The sequence below is a fragment of the Kogia breviceps genome, chromosome 14, assembly GCF_026419965.1.
Source record: "Kogia breviceps isolate mKogBre1 chromosome 14, mKogBre1 haplotype 1, whole genome shotgun sequence".
NCBI lineage: Eukaryota > Metazoa > Chordata > Mammalia > Artiodactyla > Physeteridae > Kogia > Kogia breviceps.
In genome coordinates, this window is record NC_081323.1 from 64,675,612 (window position 1) to 64,699,894 (window position 24,283).

At 37.2% G+C, this 24,283-nt stretch overlaps 1 protein-coding gene across 14 annotated transcripts in view; it reads left to right on the plus strand.

Moving 5' to 3' along the window:
• Positions 1-24,283, plus strand: part of MRTFB (myocardin related transcription factor B) — a 280,358-nt gene that overhangs the window by 89,194 nt on the left and 166,881 nt on the right. For 5 of the 14 annotated variants that reach the window (XM_067013390.1, XM_067013400.1, XM_067013392.1 and 2 more), the window contains exons 2-3: positions 3,123-3,187; positions 20,693-20,727. The exons of 7 other annotated variants lie outside the window; for them this stretch is intronic. In XM_067013390.1, coding sequence (XP_066869491.1) covers positions 20,725-20,727 — 3 coding nt within the window. In that variant the 5' untranslated portion in view covers positions 3,123-3,187; positions 20,693-20,724. The remainder of the gene's footprint in view (positions 1-3,122; positions 3,188-20,692; positions 20,728-24,283) is intronic. 2 more of the 14 variants (XM_067013394.1, XM_067013398.1) reach the window with 1 other exon arrangement.

The window sequence follows — 24,283 nt, forward strand, 5'->3', positions numbered from 1 at the left end:
AGTGGGATTGCTGGGTCAGTGAGCAATGCATTTATAATTTTGATAAATGCTGCCCTCTTTCAGGGTTGTACAATTTTGAACGCCTGCAAGTAATGCATTAGAGTACCTGTCTCCATAGCTTCTCCCAATAGAGTGTTTACCAACCTTTGGATTTGTATCAGTCTGATAGGTGAAAAGTTACTCATGGTGTTAATGTGCATTACTTTGATTATGAATGAGGCTGAGCATCTTTTCACATGCTTAAAGGCTGTTTCTGTTTCTTTTTCTATGAACCATCTGTTCATGCCCTTTCCGCGTTTTTCTTTTGGATCGCTTTTTTCTTATCAATTTCTAGGAATTTATAAATTAGAGAGACTAGCCCTTTGTGATGCGAGTTGCAATTTCCTCAAGCTTGTCATTTTTAAAAAAATTACTGTCATGTATTTTGGTATAGAGAAGGCTTTAAAGTTTTTTCTTTAAATTTTAAGTAGTTAATATTTTATGGTGTCTGGATTTTGAGTTATGGAAAGGCCTCCAAGAATTTGGATTTGGCCCATATTTTTTCTTTCAGTGTTTTTTTCTTTTATGGTTTCATTTTTACACTTAAACCTTTGATCCATTTAGAATTTATTCTGGTGTTGAGGAGTGATATATAGACTCAACTTTTTCCATATGGCTACCAGTTATCTTTACCCATTTGTTTCAGAATACAATACACCTTCATTATATTCTGAATTTCCAGATGTATTGGGGTGCATCTCTGGACTTTCTGTTCTATTCCATTAAGTCTTTCTATTCCTGCACAAGTACACATTATTGGTTTTATAAAATGTCTTAATGCCTTGTAAAACTAGTTTCGCCTGTTGCCCTTCGTTTTCCTGGCAATTCTTGCTTGTTTATTTTTCCATGTGAACTTTAGAATCATTTGTCAGTTCCAGAAAAAAAAAAACTTAAGCAAATTAGGATCGTGTTAAATTTATAAACTAACATAGGGAGAATTGATATCTTTCGGATATTGAATTTTCCTATCCAAGAACATTGTATATTTTTTCATGTGTTTGGTTTTACTCCTGAATCCTTCTGGAGCATTTTCAAGTTTTTCTCATATAGGTTTTGCCCATTTCTTATTAAATTTATTTTGTGTGTGTGTGTGTGTGTGTGTGTGTGTGTGTGTGTGTATATATATATATATACGTGTGTATATATATATTGTTTTTGTGAGATCTCTTCCTTTATCTTTTCTAAGTGTTTTTTTTTTTAAGGTTGTTTTTTTTTCTAATTTATTTATTTTTTGGCTGCATTGTGTCTTCGTTGCTGTGCGTGGGCTTTCTCTAGTTGCATTGAGCAGGGGCTACTCTTTGTTGCAGTGCGTTGGCTTCTCATTGCAGTGGCTTCTCTTGTTGTGGAGCATAGGCTCTATGCATGCGGGCTTCAGTAGTTGTGGCACGTGGGCTCGGTAGTTGTGGCTCGTGGGCTCTAGAGCGCAGGCTCAGTAGTTGTGGCACACGGGATTAGTTGCTCCATGGCATGTGGGGTCTTCCCGGACCAGGGCTGGAACCCGTGTGCCCTGCACTGGCAGGCGGATTCTTAACCACTGCGCCACCTGGGAAGTCCCTCTAAGTGGTTTTGATTGTTTGTATGAAGGCTGTTTATTTCTGTGTAAGTACAGAAGTTTATATACCCTGAAGTTCTAAGTAGTTTTTAACAGACTTTAAATTCTTCAGAATCTTTTATACATTTTTGCCTAAGAGAAAAGAAAGCCTTGGGAGTCAAGCTTACAGTTAAATTCTGTGGCTGCACTTATGAGCTCTGTGGACATCTGGGGATCTATTTGACTACTCTGAGCCTCAGTTTCCTAATCAGTAAAAGGAACATTTCTGGCTTGGTAAGAATGTTGGGAGAATTAAAAAGAGCTTGGGACTCATCACTTAGTGCCACTTTCATCACCATCACTGCCAGCGGAAACATAGATTGAGGTTGCTGTGCTCTTTTTCTTCTTCCTCTTTCCCCTCTCACCTTTAAAAGAGAAAAAAAGAAAAATAATAAAATGATGCTAGACTTGAAGTTAAAAGCAAGTTGTGATTCACTCTGAGCAGGATAATCAGTATACTGAGAAGAGAACAAACTCAGCCCCGTGTTTGAGGCCCCTCCTGCCTGCCTCTCTAGCCTTGCTGCTGCTTGCCCTCTCGGATGCACCCTAACCAGAGGCTGCTTAGCTTTCCCCACAGGCCCCTGTTTCCTATAATGCCATCCCTTCCACCCAGAATGTTCTGCTACCTAATTCTACCAGTTCAGATATGTGCTGCCCTACACCCAGTAAAAAACACGATCTGTCTCCACGTGTAGCTTGTCGGTCCTATAGCTTGGCCTTGATAGACTGGAAACTGTGAGGAGGGAAACCATCCCTCACGTCCACCAAAGAATGCAAAATACCTGGCAAAGAGCAGACACTCAGATATTTTAAAATAAGTAAATGCATAATTGACTTTGATCTTTCTTTTGCCTCGTATTATGTGTCTGGGTAATTCATCTGTCACCCAGTACAATGTAAACCCCTTGAAGATAAAGCTTATGACACTTCATAATAATAATACTAACAGTAATAATAATGGTGGTGGTGGAGGTGGTGAGAGGCAAATGGATTTATTTTATATAAGAACATGTAATAATAAAAGTGAAAATTGATGTTCATTGAACATTTATTATGTTACAGGAACTGTTTTAAAGTCCCCTATGTGGAGTATCTCACATAACCCTCAGCAGTCCTGTGAGTTGGATCCTGTTATTATGCATGTGGGGAAACCGAGGCACATGGGTTTATGGACTTGCTCAAGATCAGACAAGCTAGGAAGTGGTAGAGCTGAGACTCAGATGCAGGTGTTCTAACTCTAGCAGCCCAGCTTTTCACCTGCTGCAAGGTTGAATACAGTCATGTGTGTAGGTTCTCCAACCATTTAAGAGAAGTTATTTATTCCACTTGCACCTGCTTATTTTCCTTCCCAGTCATGCCATTTTAGTAACTTGTATTTTATTCTTTCTGATTCCTCTCAGACTTCATGTTCTCCAGGAGGCTTTCTCTGACCACCCTGCCTGGCATGAGTAGATGTTCAATTAAAAGTAATTTTAACTTTTTTCCCCCCTAGGTTCACAGTAAAGGTGCTAAGAAAGAGATTGTAAGACAGGAAAATAATTAAATATTTTTACTGAGGTAAGTTTTTTATGATTCAGTTTTTTTAAAGGAAATGTCTCTTATTTTTTAAAAATTCCTCTCCATAGCCTGCTTTCTTAGGATGTAAGAGGGGGAAAAAAAAAAAAGATGTAAGATGGAGATTGTTTTAGGAGTGTTTAAGTTCATAGAACCTGAGGTTCTTAAGGTAGATGCCAGGAATGTGGGCTGTTTGAATAAGGTCATTTGGCTTCCTTACTTCTTTGACTTGAATCTTTAAATTTCCATCATCTCATTGTTTTAAAGCGTGGTGCTGAGAAGGAGGTCCACAGGTGGAAATCCATAAGCTGTTTGGTGATTATATATACTTGCAACATTCAGTGAAAACTTTGATTTTAAAGTAGGGAATTGAAGGAATTTGAAGCCACTTGGTGAGGTTGCAACACTTTATTTTCTTAAATGAAAATATGTTGTTTATTTTCTTATTATAATAGTGAGAAAAAACCTCCCTCAATGACATCTAATTCCTGCCACCCAGAAATGGCTGCCATTAATATTAATATTTTGGTAAAAATTCTTTTAGAAATTTATCTATGAATATAGAAGTATTTATATACAAATCTTTAAATAAATTGGTTTACACTGTATATGGTGGTCATTTTTAAATGCAACAATATTTTTATATATCTCTACACATGAATTGTAAGAGACATGCATAATCATATATGATCATTTTACTAACCATGTAATACTCGATTGTTTTAGAGACACCACACTTTATTGAATCATTCCTTTGATGACCATTTAGATTGTTTCTAGTGGATAATAGTGTATTGATTAACCCTGTACTTATATCATTGTATACGTGTTCATTTATCTTCTTAGAAGTATAACTATCCACACTGAGTTTTGTTGATCTTTTTAATCCTTGCCAGTGCAATAGGAGAAAAAAATGGTATCTTTTTTTTCTTTTTAATTTTATTCCTTTATTTATTTTTGGCTGCATTGGGTCTTCATTGCTGTGCATGGGCTTTCTCTAGTTGCAGCGATCAGGGACTACTCTTCGTTGCGATGCCCGGGCTTCTCATTGTGGTGGCTTTACTTGGTGCGGAGCATAGGCTCTGGGTGCACGGGCTTCAGTAGTTGTGGCACGCAGGCTCAGTAGTTGTGGTGCACGGGCTTAGTTGTTCAGTGGCATGTGAGATCTTCCCAGACCAGGGATCGGACATGTGTCCCCTGCATTGGCAGGTGGATTCTTAACCACTGCACCACCAGGGAAACCCCAGTATCTTTTCTGAGATAGCAGGGTTTTTGATTGGAGTAAACCTTTTATGTCTTTTTTTTTAAGATGTTGGGGGTAGGAGTTTATTAATTAATTTATTTATTTATTTTTGCTGTGTTGGGTCTTTGTTTCTGTGCGAGGGCTTTCTCTAGTTGTGGCAAGCGGGGGCCACTCTTCATCACGGTGCGCAGGCCTCTCACTGTTGCAGCCTCTCTTGTTGCGGAGCACAGGCTCCAGACACGCAGGCTCAGTAGTTGTGGCTCATGGGCCTAGTTGCTCTACAGCATGTGGGATCCTCCCAGACCAGGGCTTGAACCCGTGTCCCCTGCATTAGCAGGCAGATTCTCAAACACTGTGCCACCAGGGAAGGCTCCAAACCTTTTATTTTTTTAACATCTTTATTGGAGTATAATTGCTTTACAATGGTGTGTTAGTTTCTGCTTTACAACAAAGAGAATCAGTTATACATATGTTCCCATATCTCTTCCCTCTTGCATCTCCCTCCCTCCCACCCTCCCTAACCCACCCCTCTAGGTAGTCACAAACCACCTAGCTGATCTCCCTGTGCCATGCGGCTGCTTCCCACTAGCTATCCACCCTACATTTGGTAGTGTATGTATGTCCATGCCACTCTCTCACTTCGTCACAGCTTACCCTTCCCCCTCCCCATATCCTCAAGTCCATGCTCTAGTAGGTCTGTGTTTTATTCCCGTCCTACCCCTAGTCTCTTCATGACATTTTTTTTCTTAGATTCTATATATATGTGTTACCATATGGTATTTGTTTTTCTTCTTCTGACTTACTTCAGTCTGTATGACAGACTCCAGGTCCATCCACCTCACTACAAATAACTCAGTTTCATTTCTTTTTATGGCCAAGTAATATTCCATTGTATATATATGCCACATCTTCTTTATCCATTCATCTGTTGATGGACACTTAGGTTGCTTCCATGTCCTGGCTATTGTAAATAGAGCTGCAATGAACATTGTGGTACATGACTTTTTGAATCATGGTTTTCTCAGGGTATATTCCCAGTAGTGGGATTGCTGAGTCATATGGTAGTTCTATTTTTAGTTTTTTAAGGAACCTCCATACTGTTCTCCATAGTGGCTGTATCAATTTACATTCCCACCAGCAGTGCAAGAGGGTTCCCTTTTCTCCACACCCTCTCCAGCATTTATTGTTTCTAGATTTTTTGATGATGGCGATTCTGACCGGTGTGAGATGATATCTCATTGTAGCTTTGATTTGCATTTCTCTAATGATTAGTGATATTGAGCATCTTTTCATGTGTTTGTTGGCAATCTGTATATCTTCTTTGGAGAAATGTCTATTTAGGTCTTCTGCCCATTTTTGGATTGGATTGTTTGTTTTTGTGATATTGAGCTGCATGGGTTGCTTATAAATTTTGGAGATTAATCCTTTGTCAGTTGCTTCATTTGCAACTATTTTCTCCCATTCTGAGGGTTGTCCTTTGGTCTTGTTTATGGTATCCTTTGCTGTGCAAAAGCTTTTAAGTTTCATTACGTCCCATTTGTTTGTTTTTATTTCCATTTCTCTAGGAGGTGGGTCCAAAAGGATCTTGCTGTGATTTATGTCATAGAGTGTTCTGCCTATGTTTTCCTCTAAGAGTTTGATAGTGTCTGGCCTTACATGTAGGTCTTTAACCTATTTTGAGTTTATTTTTGTGTATGGTGTTAGGGAGTGTTCTAATTTCATACTTTTACATGTACCTGTCCAGTTTTCCCAGCACCACTTTTTGAAGAGGCTGTCTTTTCTCCACTGTATTATTCTTGCCTCCTTTATCAGAGATAAGGTGACCATATGTGTGTGGGTTTATCTCTGGACTTTCTATCCTGTTCCATGGATCTGTATTTCTGTTTTTGTACCAGTACCATACTGTCTTGATTACTGTAGCTTTGTAATATAGTCTGAAGTCGGGGAGCCTGATTCCTCCAGCTCCATTTTTTGTTCTCAGGATTGCTTTGGGTATTCGGGGTCTTTTGTGTTTCCATACAAATTGTGAAATTTTTTGTTCTAGTTCTGTAAAAAAAAATGCCAGTGGTAGTTTGATAGGGATTGCATTGAATCTGTAGATTGCTTTGGGTAGTAGAGTCACTTTCACAATGTTGATTCCTGCAATCCAAGAACATGGTATATCTCTCCATCTATTTGTATCATCTTTAATTTCATTCATCAGTGTTTTCTAGTTTTCTGCCTACAGGTCTTTTGTCTCCTTAGGTAGGTTTATTCCTAGATATTTTATTCTTTTTGTTGCAGTGGTAAATGGTAGTGTTTTCTTAATTTCACTCTCAGATTTTTCATCATTAGTGTATAAGAATGCCAGAGATTTCTGTGCATTAATTTTGTATCCTGCTACTTTATCAAATTCATTGATTAGCTCTAGTAGTTTTCTGGTAGCATCTTTAGGATTCTCTATGTATAGTATCATGTCATCTGCAAACAGTGACAGCTTTACTTCTTCTTTTCCGATTTGGATTCCTTTTATTTCTTTTTCTTCTCTGATTGCTGTGGCTAGAAACTTCCAAAACTATGTTGAATAAGAGTGGTGAGAGTGGGCAACCTTATCTTGTTTCTGATCTTAGTGGAAATGGTTTCAGTTTTTCACCATTGAGGACGATGTTGGCTGTGGGTTTGTCATATATGGCCTTTATTATGTTAAGGAAAGTTCCCTCTATGCCTACTTTCTGCAGGGTTTTTATCATAAATGGGTGTTGAATTTTGTCAAAAGCTTTCTCTGCATCTATTGAGATGATCATATGGTTTTTCTCCTTCAGTTTGTTGATATGGTGTATCACGTTGATTGATTTGCGTATATTGAAGAATCCTTGCATTCCTGGAATAAACCCCACTTGATCATGGTGTATGATCCTTTTAATTTGCTGTTGGATTCTGTTTGCTAGTATTTTGTTGAGGATTTTTGCATCTATGTTCATCAGTGATATTGGCCTGTAGTTTTCTTTCTTTGTGATGTCTTTGTCCTTTTATAAAGACCTCTTTCATTTGATAGTTACATAAAGAATTTCCTCATCGAGAACATACCTGTGATTCTCATGTGTAAGTGAGACACTCTCTTGGACTTTAAATGTGATGAAAATGTTAAAATATGTTGAATTCTTTGTTTTTAGGTCTATTGCCCTGATTAACTCATTATAAATATTTTAAAATTATTGGCAACTAACTAATTGTCTTGGATACTGAAAGTTTTCCTTTATAGAGAGTAATACCTTTGTTTTTTATTCATTTACAGTGGACCTTAAAGAAACTTTAAAAACTAACTTCTTAACATCTTTCAAACATGGATACTAATTGTAGAATAGCATATAGAATGTGATTTACAAATTTTGGTGATAACAGAATATTACTGAGTTATGTGAATATGTATTCACGTGTAAACCTATGAATATTGATGTTGAGTCTCATCTGTCCAAAGGATTTTGCCAGTTTCTGATATGAATGTGAGATCTAATTTTATGTTTGTTTTAGATTTTATTTCAATCAAATAAAGGTTACCTAAGGAAGGTCTCACATGAAACAGATACCAGCTTTGTTATTGACCTACTGTTTGTTCTTTGACTTAATAAAAAGCCAGTTAAAATTCATCTCTTTTTCCTTGACATAAAGTGTATCTTATAGAATTCCTTTCATGTGGGTGCTTTACTTTTCACTCCAAGTTAACATTGTTGAGGCTGGGACGAAGTGTGTTTTATTCACCATCTTACATCCAGCAACTAATGTGATAACCGGCACGTACATGGCAGACAATCAGATCGTTTTTGAAAGAATTAATGATTGGTGAATATCATCATTGTTAACTTAGAATTAAGATGTAAATGAGAAGTGCCTTAAATTTTAATTAAGAAATTTAATTTCTTGGAGAATAAAACTAGCATCTGTGATTTTTAAATGCCTCTAAATCTAGACATGCATAATTGTAGTGACACTTGCTACCATAACATTTTGTGATGTTTTGTTTGGACTGTTGATTTGGATTCTGTCCCTTTTCTTTGCAGAATCACATATACTGCTGTGTTTTAAATCTGCTTTTTTGTCTGTTGTTAAGGGCAAAGTAAGTGAAGTAGGTCAGGTACTAGATCTTATTAAAGAACCCTATTTGTGTTTCATATTACAGACATGAGAATATCTTTCAGTTATGTTATTTGAAGACAAGGATAAAGTAAATGCCCCCAGATATATTTTAAGTCATAATGAAGAGAAATTGAGTTATATTTTAATTGGGGTTCAGCATTTATTAAAAATAAAAGTAGATAAATAGATTGCTAGCCATTAAGAAGAATGTGTAAATCTTTGTTAAGTATCCTGCCTATTAAGCTTTTCTGACTCATAACCAGTTTTTCATAGCCAAAATAAACAGAGAAAATGGAACAATTATCTAATAGATTAAAGCAATGTTGAGGACTCTTGTTTCATACATTTTGTTTCCACTGGAGTATGGGAGTCTAAAGAATGCATGTGCTAGTTTTAATCAGTATTTCAGCAGCAGTTATTGCATGTAAAAAAATTTAACTTATTAAATAATCCCCTAGCAATTTTTATTTGTACTTTAATTTTCTTAGCAACTCCTTCCTTAATAAATAGTCTAAAGTTAAATCTAGGCAGACTTGAAAGGAAATTATTGAGTCTTCATTAGTAGAGTCTAAATTAATTAGATTTCCTGGTCTTTACCCTCTGATATCATATTGTGGCTGATGATGTGATCCAGTATTCGTTTTCTAAAATACCCAAAGTTCTGGGTTCTTATATCTCTTTTCTGCAGTAGTATAGGGATTTGCTTATATTGTAGCTTTCATTTCACTGATGAGTTAATTTCTTTAATTGCATGCTTTAAAACCCCAATTCTAAAAATACTCCGGGAAAGTGAGGCATTACTAGTAGTAGTAAAACTGGAGTCTTAATTAAACTTAAAACTTTATCATTTATTTCTCCTTTTAGCTGCATTTGTAAAAATTTTTATACTGTATTTAAACAGATTTCAAGACATTCTTAGTATTTAATGGGTTGGATCCTGTGCATTTGCAAATTTCTTCCTATTTTAGGCATAAAGGTTAAAGTTTAGACTGGCAGTGTAAGCGGTTATTTGATTGGAAAGTTAGAAGGAGGAGAAGTTCTGTCTTCATATACAGGGTGTGTGGTGGTAGAATATTTAGGTGAAACTGTTTCATGGTCAGGGTGAGAGTACTGAACTGTAGTAGGAGTGCAAAAAACTTGTTAAGCACTTAATATGTGATATAGATAACAGCTCCCTAGCAAAGCCAGCACTCTGGCCTTACTCCTGTAGTATCTGTAATGAGTTGGTCTCTCACAAAGGTTTTTTGTTGTTGTTGTTTGTTTGGGGTTATTTTTGTTGTTTGTTTTCTGTTTTTTTGTTTTTCTAAAGGACTGTATTATTTTTCACTTGTGAGATCAATGTTTTATTTTTTATTTTCTTTATATTTTATTTTTGGTTGCGTTGGGTCTTCATTGCTGTGCACAGGCTTTCTCTAGCTGCGGCGAGCGGGGGCTGCTCTTCGCTGCGGTGCACGGGCTTCTGATTGAGGTGGCTTCTCTTGTTGTGGAGCATGGGCTCTAGGCGTGTGGGCTTCAGTAGTTATGGCACATGGACTCAGTAGTTGTGGCGCACGGGCTTAGTTGCTCTGCGGCATGTGGGATCTTCCCAGACCAGGGCTGGAACCCGTGTCCCCTGCATTGGCAGGTGGATTCTTAACCACTGCGCCACCAGGGAAGCCCCCAGAGAGGTTTTATTAAACTCTGAGTCTTAAGGGGAGAGTTTTGGAAAGAGGGGTAGAGAACAGTAGCTTTGGGCCACATGTTCCATAATGAACATGGTGCTTAGTGAAACTCTCCAGGAATAGCTATGGTGCTTAGCGAAACTCTCCAGGAGTAGCTATCTCCAGCCTCGGAATGTCCCATTGCCCTTGAGACATTTCCCTCCTTGCTAACCCTAGAAACTTCTGGTGTTGTGGTGTGATGGAACTGCGCGGAGGGAGTCTGACAGCCTACCGCTGCAGAGTCTAGATGCTCTCTTTAAGTAGACTTCCAGCATGGGAGTGTGGCATATCCTAGCACTGTGATGACAAATACGGGAAGTCCATACAAGCTTTACCTTCGTTCCAGTTTGTTCAGAGAGGACACCTGGTTCATGGTGAGGGTTATGTTTGTGTCTGCTAAACCCAGTAAGTTTTGTTTTAAGTAGATTTCAGTCTATTCTAATGTAACAAAGTTTTTCAGTCTGAATGTTCTAGCAGCCATCACTCAAACATTAATTGCTGTCAGTGGGAAGGGATATCCTCCTACATCTTTTCTCCAGCGCTTGAAACCATCCCACTTCCTTTTTCTTTTACCTTAAGAACTGATTACTGACACTTGGGAATTATAATCAGATTGCATCAATCTTTATGGAAAGGTTATCAATTATTGCACTGGAAAATAGGCATTTGTCTCTCATAGTAAGTGTTTCTCTTGGTGTGTCTCTCTCAGTTCATTGCTTTTAAATACCTCTTAGGTGAATGAATGCTTTGTGTCATGCCCTGATTTAATACATTTAAAACAGACTTTATTGATGGCTTTCTTACTTTCAGTTATATGGGAGGGGGAATAATTTATTCAATATGGAATTTTCATAGGGTATTTCGGTTGCTTAGATGTCCTTGGGGTAGAAAAGAAAGGTTGATGTCAATTACTTACACTGTGATACAAGCTCCAGAATAAGTATTTGCATTGAAGAGTTGAGAGCAGTGAGGATTTTTATGGTGGGGATGTACATATAGAGCATTGGACTCTACCTCTTGTGTGTATTCTCTTGACTCTCTGAGGCTAGATACTGTCACTCCAGTTTTAGAGAATAGAAGGCCTTCGTTGTAAGATTTGTCCTTTGGCCCTCAGCTAGTATGCTTAAAACAAAAAAGAAAAACAGAGCGATGACTTGAATCCAGATCTCTCTGGCTCTTGTGTACACCAACAGAGAAAAGGGTCTCACAGTTGTTAGAATGTTTCCATTATTGTAGATTAGTGAAATGTTGGGTGTAATGAAGACACAGCTGCTTTATTACCACCATCACCATCTTTCTTACCCTCCTTTTTATTTCTAATGTTCTTCAACATTAACTGGTAAAGTTTAGGAGCCTGCCAGGGTATCTGGCTCATTGTGTTCAATACAACATAGGCTTGTTTAATTTAGCAGTGCTCTGAGATGAAAGGTTCATGACGGCCAAGTACAAACAGACCTTCTGTGGGATGTTAATTTTGTTATAGGAGAGAATGCTTGTTTTTCCTTGCTCTGTGCTAATAAAGAAGCTGGCACATTTTCTCATGAGTTAAAAAGGACTTGGACTTGTTTAAATCTGTGTAATCAAAGGGAAGTGAGTGGTTCTGATAAACATTTTTCTTTGTGCAGTCTTTGGTTAATTCCATTTCATACCTGCAGAGAATTGCAGTGTGCTCTTTCGTTCTTTCCTCTTTTTACTTTGGATTTGATATTATGGTTGGTCATTGTAGGGATTTGGTGGTAGGAAAATAAATCATTTCCTCGTTTGAACAGATTGTGTGGTTTTTTGTTTTCTTTTATGACAGTTTTCCTGTAGCAGGCAAAGTGATTCAATCAGACCCCTACACAGAGGTGTCACTATATGATTTTGTGCGGTAATTTTTTTTTGGTAACAGCTCCATTGAGATGTAATTCACATACCATAAAGTTCACCAGTTTAAAGCATAGAATTCGGTGGATTTTAGTATATTCACAGGGTTGTGCATGGATCCCCACTGTCTAATTCTAGAACACTTTCATCACCCCATAAAGAAACCCCAGGCCTAGTAGCAGTCACTTTCCATTCTTCCCTCTCGTTAGCCCGTGGCAGCCACCATTCTACTTTGTGTCTATGGATTTGCTTATTTAGAGTATGTCATATAAATGGAATCTTAAAATATGGGTGACCTTTTGTGTCTGGCTTCTTTCACTTAGCATGTTTTTGAGGTTCATCTGTGTTGTAGCATGTATCAGAACTCATTCTTTTTTGTTGCTAAATAACTCTATGGCACGGAGATATACATTTTGTTTATTCATCCCTTGATGGCCACTTAGGTGGTTTCCATGTTTTGGCTGTTATGAATAATGCTGCTGTGAACATTCATGTACAAGTTTTTTGGGTGGACATCCGCTGTCGTTTCTCATGGATTTATACCTAGGAGTAGGATTGCTAGGTCTCATGGCAATTCTATATTTAACTTTTTGAGGGACTGCCAAGCTGTTTTCCAAAGCGGCTGTACTATTTTATGTTCTGATCAGCAATGTTAGAGGATTCCAGTTTCTTCACATCCTTGCCAACACTTGTTATTTTTTGTTTTGTTTTGTTTTTCATAGTAGCCATTCCAGTGGGTGTAAAGTGGTATCTCGTAGTTTTGATTTGCATTTCCCTAATGGCTAATGATGTTGAATATCGTTTCATGTGCTTCTTGTCCACTTGCATATCCTTTTTAGAGAAATACCTATTCAAATTCTTTTCCCATTTTAAAAATTGGGTTGTCTTTTTATTGTTGAGTTATAGGATTTCCTTGTATATTCTAGATGAACCCTCCCCGCATATGTCCTTATCAGATATATGAATTGTAAAAATTTCCTCCCATTCTGTGAATTGTCTTTTCACTTTTTTAAAAATGTTCTTTGAAGAAGTTTTTAATTTTCATGAAGACCAGCTTATCTATTTCTCTTTGGTTGCTTATGTAGTCTTGTCTCTGTTTGAGATTTTCTGTAAGTTAAAAAAAATCACACCTTATTTCTACACATCTCTCATTTAAAAAATTGGTGCAGAATTAAATGGTCAGCTGTTAACTATACCGTGGGTTAGAGGTTTTAAATATCTTTTGTGTTTTTCAAATATTCTCATTTAATTCAAAGTGAGAAGACCAAGTTTCCTGAACCTAATACCAAATGTGCCTTTTTCTAAAGTAGAAAAATGTCTTTCAGTGTTCTGCCTAGCTCAGAATTCATGCGTCATTCTGTAAACATTTTTAAGTGTCTTGTATGTACTGAGCACTTGATTGGGCTTGGGGATCCAGAGGTGAGTGAGACATGGCCCTATCCTCATGTGAACAAGAGCTCACATGCCAAGCTAGAAGCATCCACGGAGCACAGTGGAGGTCCACAGAAGGCAGGAAGGAGTAGTCTCCTGTATCTGAGTGAGAATGCCTCACTGAAGAGTGGACACTTACAGCAGCTCTATTGAGATAGAATTCACATACCATGAAGTTCACCCATTTAAAGCATACCACTTAGTGGATTTTAGTATATTCAAAGTGTTGTGCTCAATTCACAAAGGTGGGTAACAATCAGAACTTTTAGCTAGGGTCATTGATTCTCTCCTTCAGTTTCTTGCTACAGTGTATACAATATGTCTGGGACCAGATATCTTATAGTAGCTGTATTTAGCATTCTTAGTGTAATAAAATGTAGGCATATGTATGCATAGGTGTGATGATTTTGTTGCCCAGAAGTGAGCCTAAAGAAAACCACTTTTCTTTAATTTCTTCAGGTTTTCCACGTTTTCAGAAAGGAAAATATCCTGCTTACCAATCAGTTCACCATTGGGGTGTGTGTGTGTGTGTGTGTGTGTGTGTGTGTGTGTGTGTGTGTGTCTCTAAGCTGTAGCCCAAGTATTTCCATATAGTCAGAGCATGAAATGTTGCTTGCCTGGAGAGGAAGATTGATTGTAGAGAGCTGAGTGTGTCCTGTTAAGGAAGTTAGATTTTGCCCATATTGATGCTGGAGCCACTCTCCAGCAGGGGGAGAGTGATGTGGTCCCTCTGGTTACTGTATTATGGATGCTAGATGCAAGGGCAAGACTGGGGACAGGAGACCCATTAGGTGTTGAACTAGTCCAGTAAGAGGTGATGAGGACCTGAACTAAGGTATTCGTGGCAGAGTTGGATAAGACACAGGCTGGAAGTGTTTAGGAGCTATTAGTCAAGAATACTGGCTACAAGTAACAGAAACCCTCCTCAAACTATCTTAAGTTCAAACAGGGATTAATTGGAAGGTTCCTGGAGAAGGTTGTAAAAGGTATGAAATGCTGCAGAAACCAGGAAAACCCAGAGACCTTGTGGATTGGAACTGGTCTCATCAACACAGATTCTTTCTCCCATCTCTGCTCCCTCGGGCGTCTGCATATGGCAGGGGCCATTGTCATACTCTCCAACCAAGAGGAGGAAAGAGCTCCTCTTTCCCAACTTTAGTTTTTAAAATCCCAGGGGCTCTCTTGGCCTTGGGTTTTGTGTCTTCACCAGGCACTGGGATCTTTGGAAGCTGTGTACCACCATCTCATTGGGAGTTCCCAGAAGAAGTGGAAGAAGGTTGTTCTGGCAGAGCCAACCATGTACATCTACTCTGGAAATACTGAGATTAAGAAGATCTGAGGAGGAAGGGAGGGCCAAGAATGCCTCCCACATTTGTGACTTTGGTAACCTGTGATGGCACGTTTCCATCCGAGAATGAGTTCAGGGAGCAGGCAGACCCGAGTGCAGTGGGTAAACTGAGTTCAGTTTTAGACCAACTTAGACTGGAACATAGAACTAATCACAATTTGTATGTTACGTATTTTTATGATTATTAGACTGGTTTGGCTTTCTTCACAGTTAGAAGCCCCTTGAAGATAGGGACTGTCTTGTTTTCTTCACTCTGAACCTTCAGAGCCCAGCATACTATGCTTGGCACATAATAGGTATTCAGTAAATATCTTTGTGAATGAATTCAGGAGAACAGGTTCAATAGGCAGCTGGATGGACAGTCTGGATCTCAGGTGAGGACAGGAAATATGGATTTAGGAGTTATCAGTATAGGGCTACATAGTGGACAAGCTTACATAGTGGCTAAGGGACTGTTATAAAAGCTCAGGTATTGTATAGACCTGTAATTTTCATGTCCAGGTAATGAACTTATGCCTTTTCCTTTTTTATTTCTTTGTCCTGCCAAGTATTTAATGTCAGTAATTATCTACTGACAGTTCTAATTATTTTTTAAAATTTTGTGATTAGAATTAGATTTGTGATAGATAGGGAAATAAAGGTGATAAAGACAGATTCTATTTCCTTTTAAGAATAACTGACTCATAGGATGAAACCTTGGATATGATTTCAGATCACTCCTGTAAACTCTCACAAAAGATGTTTATAAAACACTTGGAACAATACAGATTGTACTAAGAAAATGTGCTTTGATCAACTCTGGAGATACAAAGCAGGGAACTTAATAAATCAAGTCCTATTTGTGAATGGAAAAGACTGGAAGTTCACTTTAAAAGTAAGAACTCAGTTCACGTCAAGACTTAAATTTTGTATTCTGAATAGCAGATGTTAATTTAGTTTCATCTTTTATATAAAAATAAAATGAATTGCAGATTTCAGATCTTGGCATCTTGAAATCTGACTCCTGATTCCTATCTCTTAATAGCCATTGGAACACTAGTGTAGAAATGGAATTTGACTTTGGTTTTTTATCCTTTAATTTTGAGGTGAGTGTGCTTCCAGATTTGCCTTCCTTCTATATTCAAGAAAACCAAATCACTGGTAGCTCGGATATGGCACAATTTGTATAACTTAAATATTAGAAAAATAGGGCCTTGTTTATCTAAAGTAGTAATATTATGTTGACACTTGGGAAGGATGGTTTTTTGGTTTTTGTGCTTTTTTTTTCATTTTAAGGCGTAAATACAATTGTATTACTTTTGTGGGCTAAACACTCTCGTCCTACTACCTTGCCATATGACAAGATGTTCTAGTAAATTGCGTATATTTTAAGTGTCTTTGTTTATTGCCTAGATTCCTTTCTTGCCCCCCTGCAGTAGGGATGAGCCATATTTATTTATTTATTTAAATTTTCACTGAATAACTTTCACTAAATTTGCCTGACTCCCAATGCAGGCAAGTGTCTTTTAGCAAGTTAATCTAAAGGAGCATTTCTAAAAACTCAAATTGAGTAGATTATAGCATCCCAGCTTTTTAAATTACTGTAAGTTATATATTTAAAATATAACACAGATAATTTTCTTTTGGTTTTTAGATTAATGCTTATTCTTTCAAATGGAGTTTCAACATGTATCTAATAGACTAAGACTTTGTGCATTCTGAATTTTACCAGAGCTGCTCAAAGACTGGGAAAGAGAATACATTTCAGATTTTAATTATCAAAATTATGGATTTGACTCCTGCATAAATTAGTGAAATAATACACGGAAAAGTCTCTGTGCTGAGACCCCAGACCCCAGCAAACTGTATCCCTGTTGTAATCAGTTACAGAGCTAAAATTAAAGAATGTTGATTTTTGGAGGTGCCCCTTATGAGCTCCTGGGAAAAAAATAGTTAATATGCCTCAGATAGAGTTTAGCTTATTCTGTATTCTGAAATGATTTTTATTAAGAGGTACTTAGCTTCATTGTTTACGAATTAATTCTTCAGAGGTAGCATCATTCAAACTAGAAAAGTTCACAGCCTAGCTGTCAGAGAAGGAGTCAGCAGCCCTTGCAGATGTTGGTGAACAGCAGCCCTGAAGAAAGAGGCCTGAATCCTTTATGCATCTGGGCTCGGAGTTTGTCAGGGTCACTCTTCTACTGCACCACCTAAAACAACAAGATCGCTTTCACATATGCGCTATTTCCATCCATTAATTTTTGGATTTTTTGATGACTGATAAATACAGTTCAAAAAGGAGCATTAAATAATGGGGGGGGGAATCCAAATATTTTATTGCTACTCAGATTTAGTCTAATTAGGGAAAAATTTGTCTGAGTTACGGAAAGTATGTACAATTGAAACGCACCTCTGATTAAGTGTGTGTGGAATTTAGGCTAATGTGTTGCCTAGCAGTTGTAAAGAATCTGGTAAGTGATTCTAAGTAATAAATACGTATTCTGTATGTAAACAGACATTTCTAATGTACTTCAGCTGTGGTTTCTGTAGTTTAAGTAGTGACAGATCTTGATTATCCTCTCACTGAATAGTCTTTCTTACTAGACAGAGAATGCAGAAGGTCTTCAACCAGTTCTTGCTCCTGTGTTCGTAACGCTTGAATTTAAGTCAGTTTTATTCTTCCTCTTAGAGATAGCAAAATAGTGTGCAGAAATGCTATAAGGGTGGAAGTGCGTGGTTTGTAAACTTCTTTTACACGTGTGTTGTCCATGAAACTCATACATAGAACAGCTCATCTTTAGAGGGCAGCGGAAGGCTGGACTGGCACCCCAGAGGGGCTCCAGGAGCACCATTTGCAGCTGCTGTTCAGGCTGTCGTGAATCAAAGGTCAAGCCTGGGGAGGAATGAAGCATAAAGTACTCATTCATGTATCCTATTTATAACTTTATGCTGTATTATTTACTTATATGAAAAACACGGATATGCTTTTAAATCAGAATTGTTTTAAATGTTCAGCACCACTTTACACGTGGTCAGAAGTAATAATCACACTGCTAGCTACTCTGCCCCATAGCTCTACGGCAGTCTTGTCGTCTTAGAAAAGAGACCTTGCCTGACGACAAGATTACGATAACAAAGCGTGGGAGAGAAATTGTCATATACACCTAGTCCTGTCACGACGTTGTTTCTCTTCCGTGTTAAAACTTACAGTCCGATTAAAGTGAATTAGAGAATAATAACCACACTGAGAAAAAACAGACACCAGGTGCTCACAGTTCCAGCGGTCCACATTCTCAGACAGGTGTGCTCCTGCTTGGGGCCTGGCTTGGGAGACTCACTGCTGAGGAGTTTAAGATTTCATCTGTGCTGTTTGTCAAGGGAAATAGCTCTGTGACCTTGGGCAGGTTCTTCAGGTCATTAACACTCCACCAAGCTGTGAAATGCTCCATCACAGAGTTGTTGTTTGGGCTCGTGGAGATGCTGCCTCTGAAGTGGTTAGCACAGTGCCTGGCACGTTGTAAATCGTCGGTAGATGTTAGGTGACGGCACAATACTTTCCTCCAAAAGGGAATGTAACAGGGCAATAGTGGACAGTGGAGGTGTTGTGAAGAAACACAGATTTGGTTCTCCAGCTTGCAGTTGGAACTCCAACTGCAACAGGTGTCATTTCACCATTTTCATTAAAGTAAATATTGGAGGAGAGATGGAAAAGTTCCATAATGGGAAGTTTATGTTAACAGCTGTTGAATGTCTCTACTTTTGGGACATATTTCCTACCATTTTACCTAAAACAAAATCGTTTTCCTTTTTACAAATCTGAAAAACAAAAACCAGAAGTTAAAATGACTAAATACTCTGGTTTGTTTTTCATCTTTTGTTTTAATGGTTATTGCTTCTCTATGGGAATGAGAATATTCACAAACTATGCTCGCAGAACCTGTGGTCTGAAATGCCGTGGTTACCGAATATTTAGGAGATTAGCAGTGTTTAATGTGGATATGAATTTGGGTATGATGTGTTTAGAACATGTGACAGAGAATCATTGTGTCAGTCAAAATTCACTAAAAGCTTATCATTTGGTAAAATTGTTGCTTTGAGAACAGAAAACATGGTAGTTCAAAGGCAGCCTGAAAGTTTTAGGAAAGGAATAACAATGTCTAAGGGAATCTGAAGCACAATGCATCAACAGTTTTCTCTAACAAGGGATAATTATTGATTTTTTCGTCCATTGCATGAGTTCATTAGATTCTTTTGTTAAAAAATCCTAAAAGAGAAATACTACTGGAGGGGAAAAAAGACGGTATGGGTTTTCAAATGGATACCCTTGATAAACCAAAATTTTCCTATATATTAGTGGCAAGAGATGTGGACTTACTGAGTTTTATTTATGATGAATAAATAAGCTTATATCTTCCATCAGATGTAATTACCATCCTTGGTCTAATAGGCATGGAATTCTTTAAACAATAGAGAATGTGCTGTGGTAGAATGTCATCTCTGATACTAACAGGAAATTTACTTAAAGTTGCCTAGTTGTTAAATATAGTTAATTAATTAATTAATTAATTATGGGTCTGTCTACCTGTTTTTCACATCTTTTTATACTTCCAAGCTGGCAGGACCTCTTGAAGATGACAAGCTCCACTCTGGCTGTGTATGGAAGTACTTTTTTTTAGTATTTGTCCTGAATTCACTTAGGTTTCAAGATATACCTTTGTTCTGTAATTTTAAGCTGTCAGTGTACAATTCTTTAATCATCTTATCACTGGCATTTATTATTTTAGCTTTGACCGTATTAGAAGAATCATCCTATTTCCATTGATATTCTTTAGTTGTATTATTTAAATGCAATGACTAAAACCTTACAGAATATTCCCAGGCTAGATGCAGAATGGCTTTGTAATTTGGTACTGACCAGTGCTGCCTGATATCTACCATGTACAACAATGCCAGACAGAGTACATGTGCAATAAATGTTTATTTGAATTAATGAATTGCTCTAGGGTGGGTTGTGGTTATAATATTTTCAGAATTAAGTGACCAAGCATTCAGTACTGGTAGTTTAGCTAAACATTTGGGCTTTGTTTGAAGCCAATAAACAGACTGCTGTGTAATCTAGGGAGACCAGTCTGTTCACTTTTCCATCCAATAGTAATTTACTTTTACAGTTGTGTTTATATAGAGTAAAGATCAAAAGAAAAGGTGTTTGAGGCAGTTACCTCAATTGCTTCGCTACAGTGAAAGATTTTCAGTGTGCTAATAAAAAAAGGACAGTTTAAAATGGATATTGTAAAATATAAGCAGTTATTTTTCCCCCAGCTTTATTGAGGCATAATTGACCTGCAATAAATGGCATGTGTTTAAAGTGTACAATTTAATCTATTCTGACACACGTATACACCCTTGAAACCATCACCACAGTAAGGGTAATGAAAATATACATCACCTGCAAAAGTTTCTTTGTATCCCTTGGTAATCCTACCCTTATGCCTTTCTGCCCCCACCTCCATGCAGCCACTGATCTACTTTCTGTTGCTAAGTTTGCCTGTTCTAGGGTTTTATATAAGTGGATTCATGTACTCTGTACTCTTTTTTGCCTGGCTTCTTTCACTCAGCATGACTAGTTTGAGATTCATCCATGTTGTTGAGTGTATCAATAGTTTTTCCCTTTTTATTCCTGAGAAATATGGGTATTCCACAATTTGTGTGTGTATCTATTTACTGTTGATGGCTATTTGGGTGTTTCCAGTACTGACTATTTTAAATAAAACTGACCTGAAAGTTTATATACAAGTCTTTGTATGGACATATGCTTTCTTTTCTCTTAGGCACATACCTAGGAGTGGGATGACTGGATCATATGGTAGGTGTATGTTTAACTTTTTTAAAACTGCCAAATTATTTTTCAAGTCGTTGTGTCCTTTTACATTTCTCACCAGCAGTGCATGAGAGTTCCAGTTGCTCCACATCTCTGTCAGCAGTTGGTATGGTCAGTCTTTTAAATTCTAGCCATTCTAATAAGTGTGTCTTGGCATCATCTCATTGTGCTTTTAATTTGCATTTTTCTAATGACTAACATGTTGAGCATATTTTCATGTGCTTATTTGCCATTTCTCTGTGAAATATCAGATCTGTTATCCATGTATTTATTGTATCTTTTGTTTTCTTATTGAGTTTTGAGAGTTCTTTATATATTCTGGATATAGATTCTTTATCAGATAAATGATCTGAAAATATTTTCTCCCAAACCGACTTGACTTTTAATTCTCTTAACAGTGTCTTTCAAAGAGCAGAAATTCTTAAGTTTGATGTTCAATTTATCAATTTGTCCTTTTAAGGCTTATGCCTTTGGTATCATATTTAAGAAATCTTTACCTAATCCTAGATCATAGAGATTATCTCCTGTTTTCTTGTAGAAGTTTCACAGTTTGAGGCTTTACATGTAGGCATATGATCCATTCTGACTTGATTTTTGCACATGATACAACATGTGATCAGAGTTCATATTTTTTGCATATGGATATCTAGTTGTTCCAGCACCATTTGTTGAAATGACCATTCTCTCTTCACTGAATTGCCTTTTGCACCTTAGTCAAAAATCACTTGTGGGTCTATTTTGGAGTCTGTTTTGTTCCATTCATTGTTTGTCTGTCTTTATGCTACTATCACACTGTCTTAATCACTACTGTAGCCTTATATTATATTAAGTCTTAAAATTTGGTAGTGTTAGTCCTCCAACTTTGTTCTTTTTTTTTCAAAGTTGTTTTGGCTATTCCAGGTCCTTCACATAATCATGTGAAGTTTAGAATCAGCTTATCAATTTATATAAAACAGCCTGCTGAGATTTTATTTGGGATTATATTGAAACTGTTTGTCAATTTGGAGAGAATTGACTTCTTATAACAGTGTTGAGTCTTCCAACCCATGAGCATGTTATTTCTCTCCTTTATTTATGTTTTTAATTTCTCTCAGCAATGTTTTAAAGTACAGATCCTGCACATCTTTTGCCAGATTTCGCCTGTTTCATATTTTTTTGGCCTTATTATCAGTGGTATTTTTAAAAATTTCAATATAAAACTGTTCTTTACAATTCAGAAGTACAGTACAATTTATAGAAATACAGTTCAGTTTTGTATATAGACCTTATTTCCTCCAACTTTGCTAAACTCACTTATTCCAGTAGCTTTTTTGTAGAGTCTGTTGCATTTTCTATGTAAACAATTGTCATTCCTCATCTTAGAGGGAAATCGTTCAGTCATTCACCATTAAGTGTGATGTTAGCTGTAGATTTTTTTGTGGATTTCCTTTATCAGATTGAGGAAATTCTCTCCTATATTTAGTTTACTAAGAGCTTTTTCGGGAATGGATTTTGCTAGATATGTTTTTGCATTTATTGGGATAATTGTATAGTTTTTGTTTGTTAATATGGTAAATTACATTGAATATATTTCTAATGGTAAACCAGCCTTGCATTCCTGGGATAAACCCCACTTGGTCATGATATATTATCCTTTTTATATATTGTTGGGTTTGATTTGCTAAAATTTTGTTTGAAATTTTTGCATCTGTGTTCATGAGGGACATAATAGTTTCTTGTAATGTCTGCCTAACTTCAGTATCTGGTTAATGCTGGCTTCATAGAATAAATTGGGAATTATTTCTTCCTGTTCAATTTTCTGAGAGAATTGGTAATATTTTTTTCTTTAAATGTTTGTTAGAATTCACTAATAAGGCCATCTGGTTCCAGAGTTTTCTTTGCGGGAGGCTTTTTAAACCACAAATTCAATTTTTAAAATAGATGTAGGGCAAAAAAAAAATAGGTCTAGGGCTATTCAGGTTATCTATTTCTTTTTGACTGGGTTTCAGTATTTTGTATTTTTATTAATTTATTTATTTTTGGCTGCGTTGGGTCTTCATTGCTGCACGTGGGCTTTCTCTGTTGCGGCAAGTGGGGGCTACTCTTCATTGCGGTGCACTGGCTTCTCATTGCGGTGGCTTCTCTTGTTGCAGAGTACGGGCTCTAGGGCGCATGGGCTTCAGTAGTTGTGGCTCGTGGGCTCAGTAGTTGCGGCTCGCAGGTTCTAGAGCATAGGCTCAGTAGTTGTGGCACACGAGCTTAGTTGGCTCCGCATCATGTGGGATCTTCACGGACCAGGGCTCAAATCTGTGTCCCCTGCATTGGCAGGTGGATTCTTAACCACTGTGCCACCAGGGAAGTCCCAGTATTTTTCAAAGATTTTGTCCATTTCATCGAAGTTGTTGAATTCATTGCCATAAAGTTTTTTTATTACAGTCCCTTATTATCTTTTTCATATCTGTAGGATGTATAGTGATATCACCTCTGTCATTCCTTATATTGTTATGTAATTTTTGTCTTTCTTTTTTCCTGATCAGTCCATTTGGAGGTTTATCAAATTTATTTACCTTCTCAAAGATCCAGTTTGTGTTTCCTTTATTTCTCTTTCTAAAAATTTGGTTTTCTGCTCTGATGCTCATTATTTCCTTTCTTCTCCGTACTCTGTGTGTGTGTGTGTGTGTGTGTGTAATTTTAATTATTTTTCTTTTTGCTAAATTTTTCTAATTTTATACAATATGGTTCTTTAAAGGTCTTGATTTAAACTGTTTCCTCCCCAAGGTAAATGAGGATATTGAGGCTCAGAGAAGTTGAGACAACAGTTAAAATTCATAGCCTTATATCCATTTTCTTAGTGTCATAAATGCTGTGATAGAGGCAAGTAAAAGTGCAGTGGGACCACATAAGGAGGGGGTGAGACTGTAAAGAGTGCGTAACAGGACCTCTTTGGAGAATTGGATGTCTAAGGGATCTTATTTTGTTGAGGTCTAGGATAAATCTATGAGATCAAATCCAGAGTATTAGTTTATTTTACATTGGTTGCAGATCTCCCTCTTGGTTGCTGTATTCTGAAAAATGAGTTAGAATATTCCAGGAGTTAACTTTGCATACACCTAATGTTCCCTTGGGTTTAATTGACAGATCTGCTTTTTATTTCTGTTAAGACTGTTTGTGGTGGTCGTGGTAACTCTAGCTGTAACAGTGGTGGCAGGTTTTGCTGACAAGAGTATGTTGAATAGGAGGAAAATCTCGGGATGGAATGTGGGGGTATTGTTATAAAGATTTACATCAGTATCTCACTGCAAACTTAGTCTCACTTAGTAATGAATATTTCTCTAACAAACTATTCCTTGTTTAACACATTATAACTTTTTAAAAAAGTACTTTTATCATTAAAAAGCCTTAATTGTATAATTATTTTATAAATGGAGTGAAACCAACATGATGTAGTAACATCTCAGGGTCCATATTACAAGGTTGAGTTCCCCTCCAATCTCAATCAAGGTACTATAGGGATTTTGAAAAATACATAACAGATGTTTGCTGGGAGGCACTAGTAGGGCTG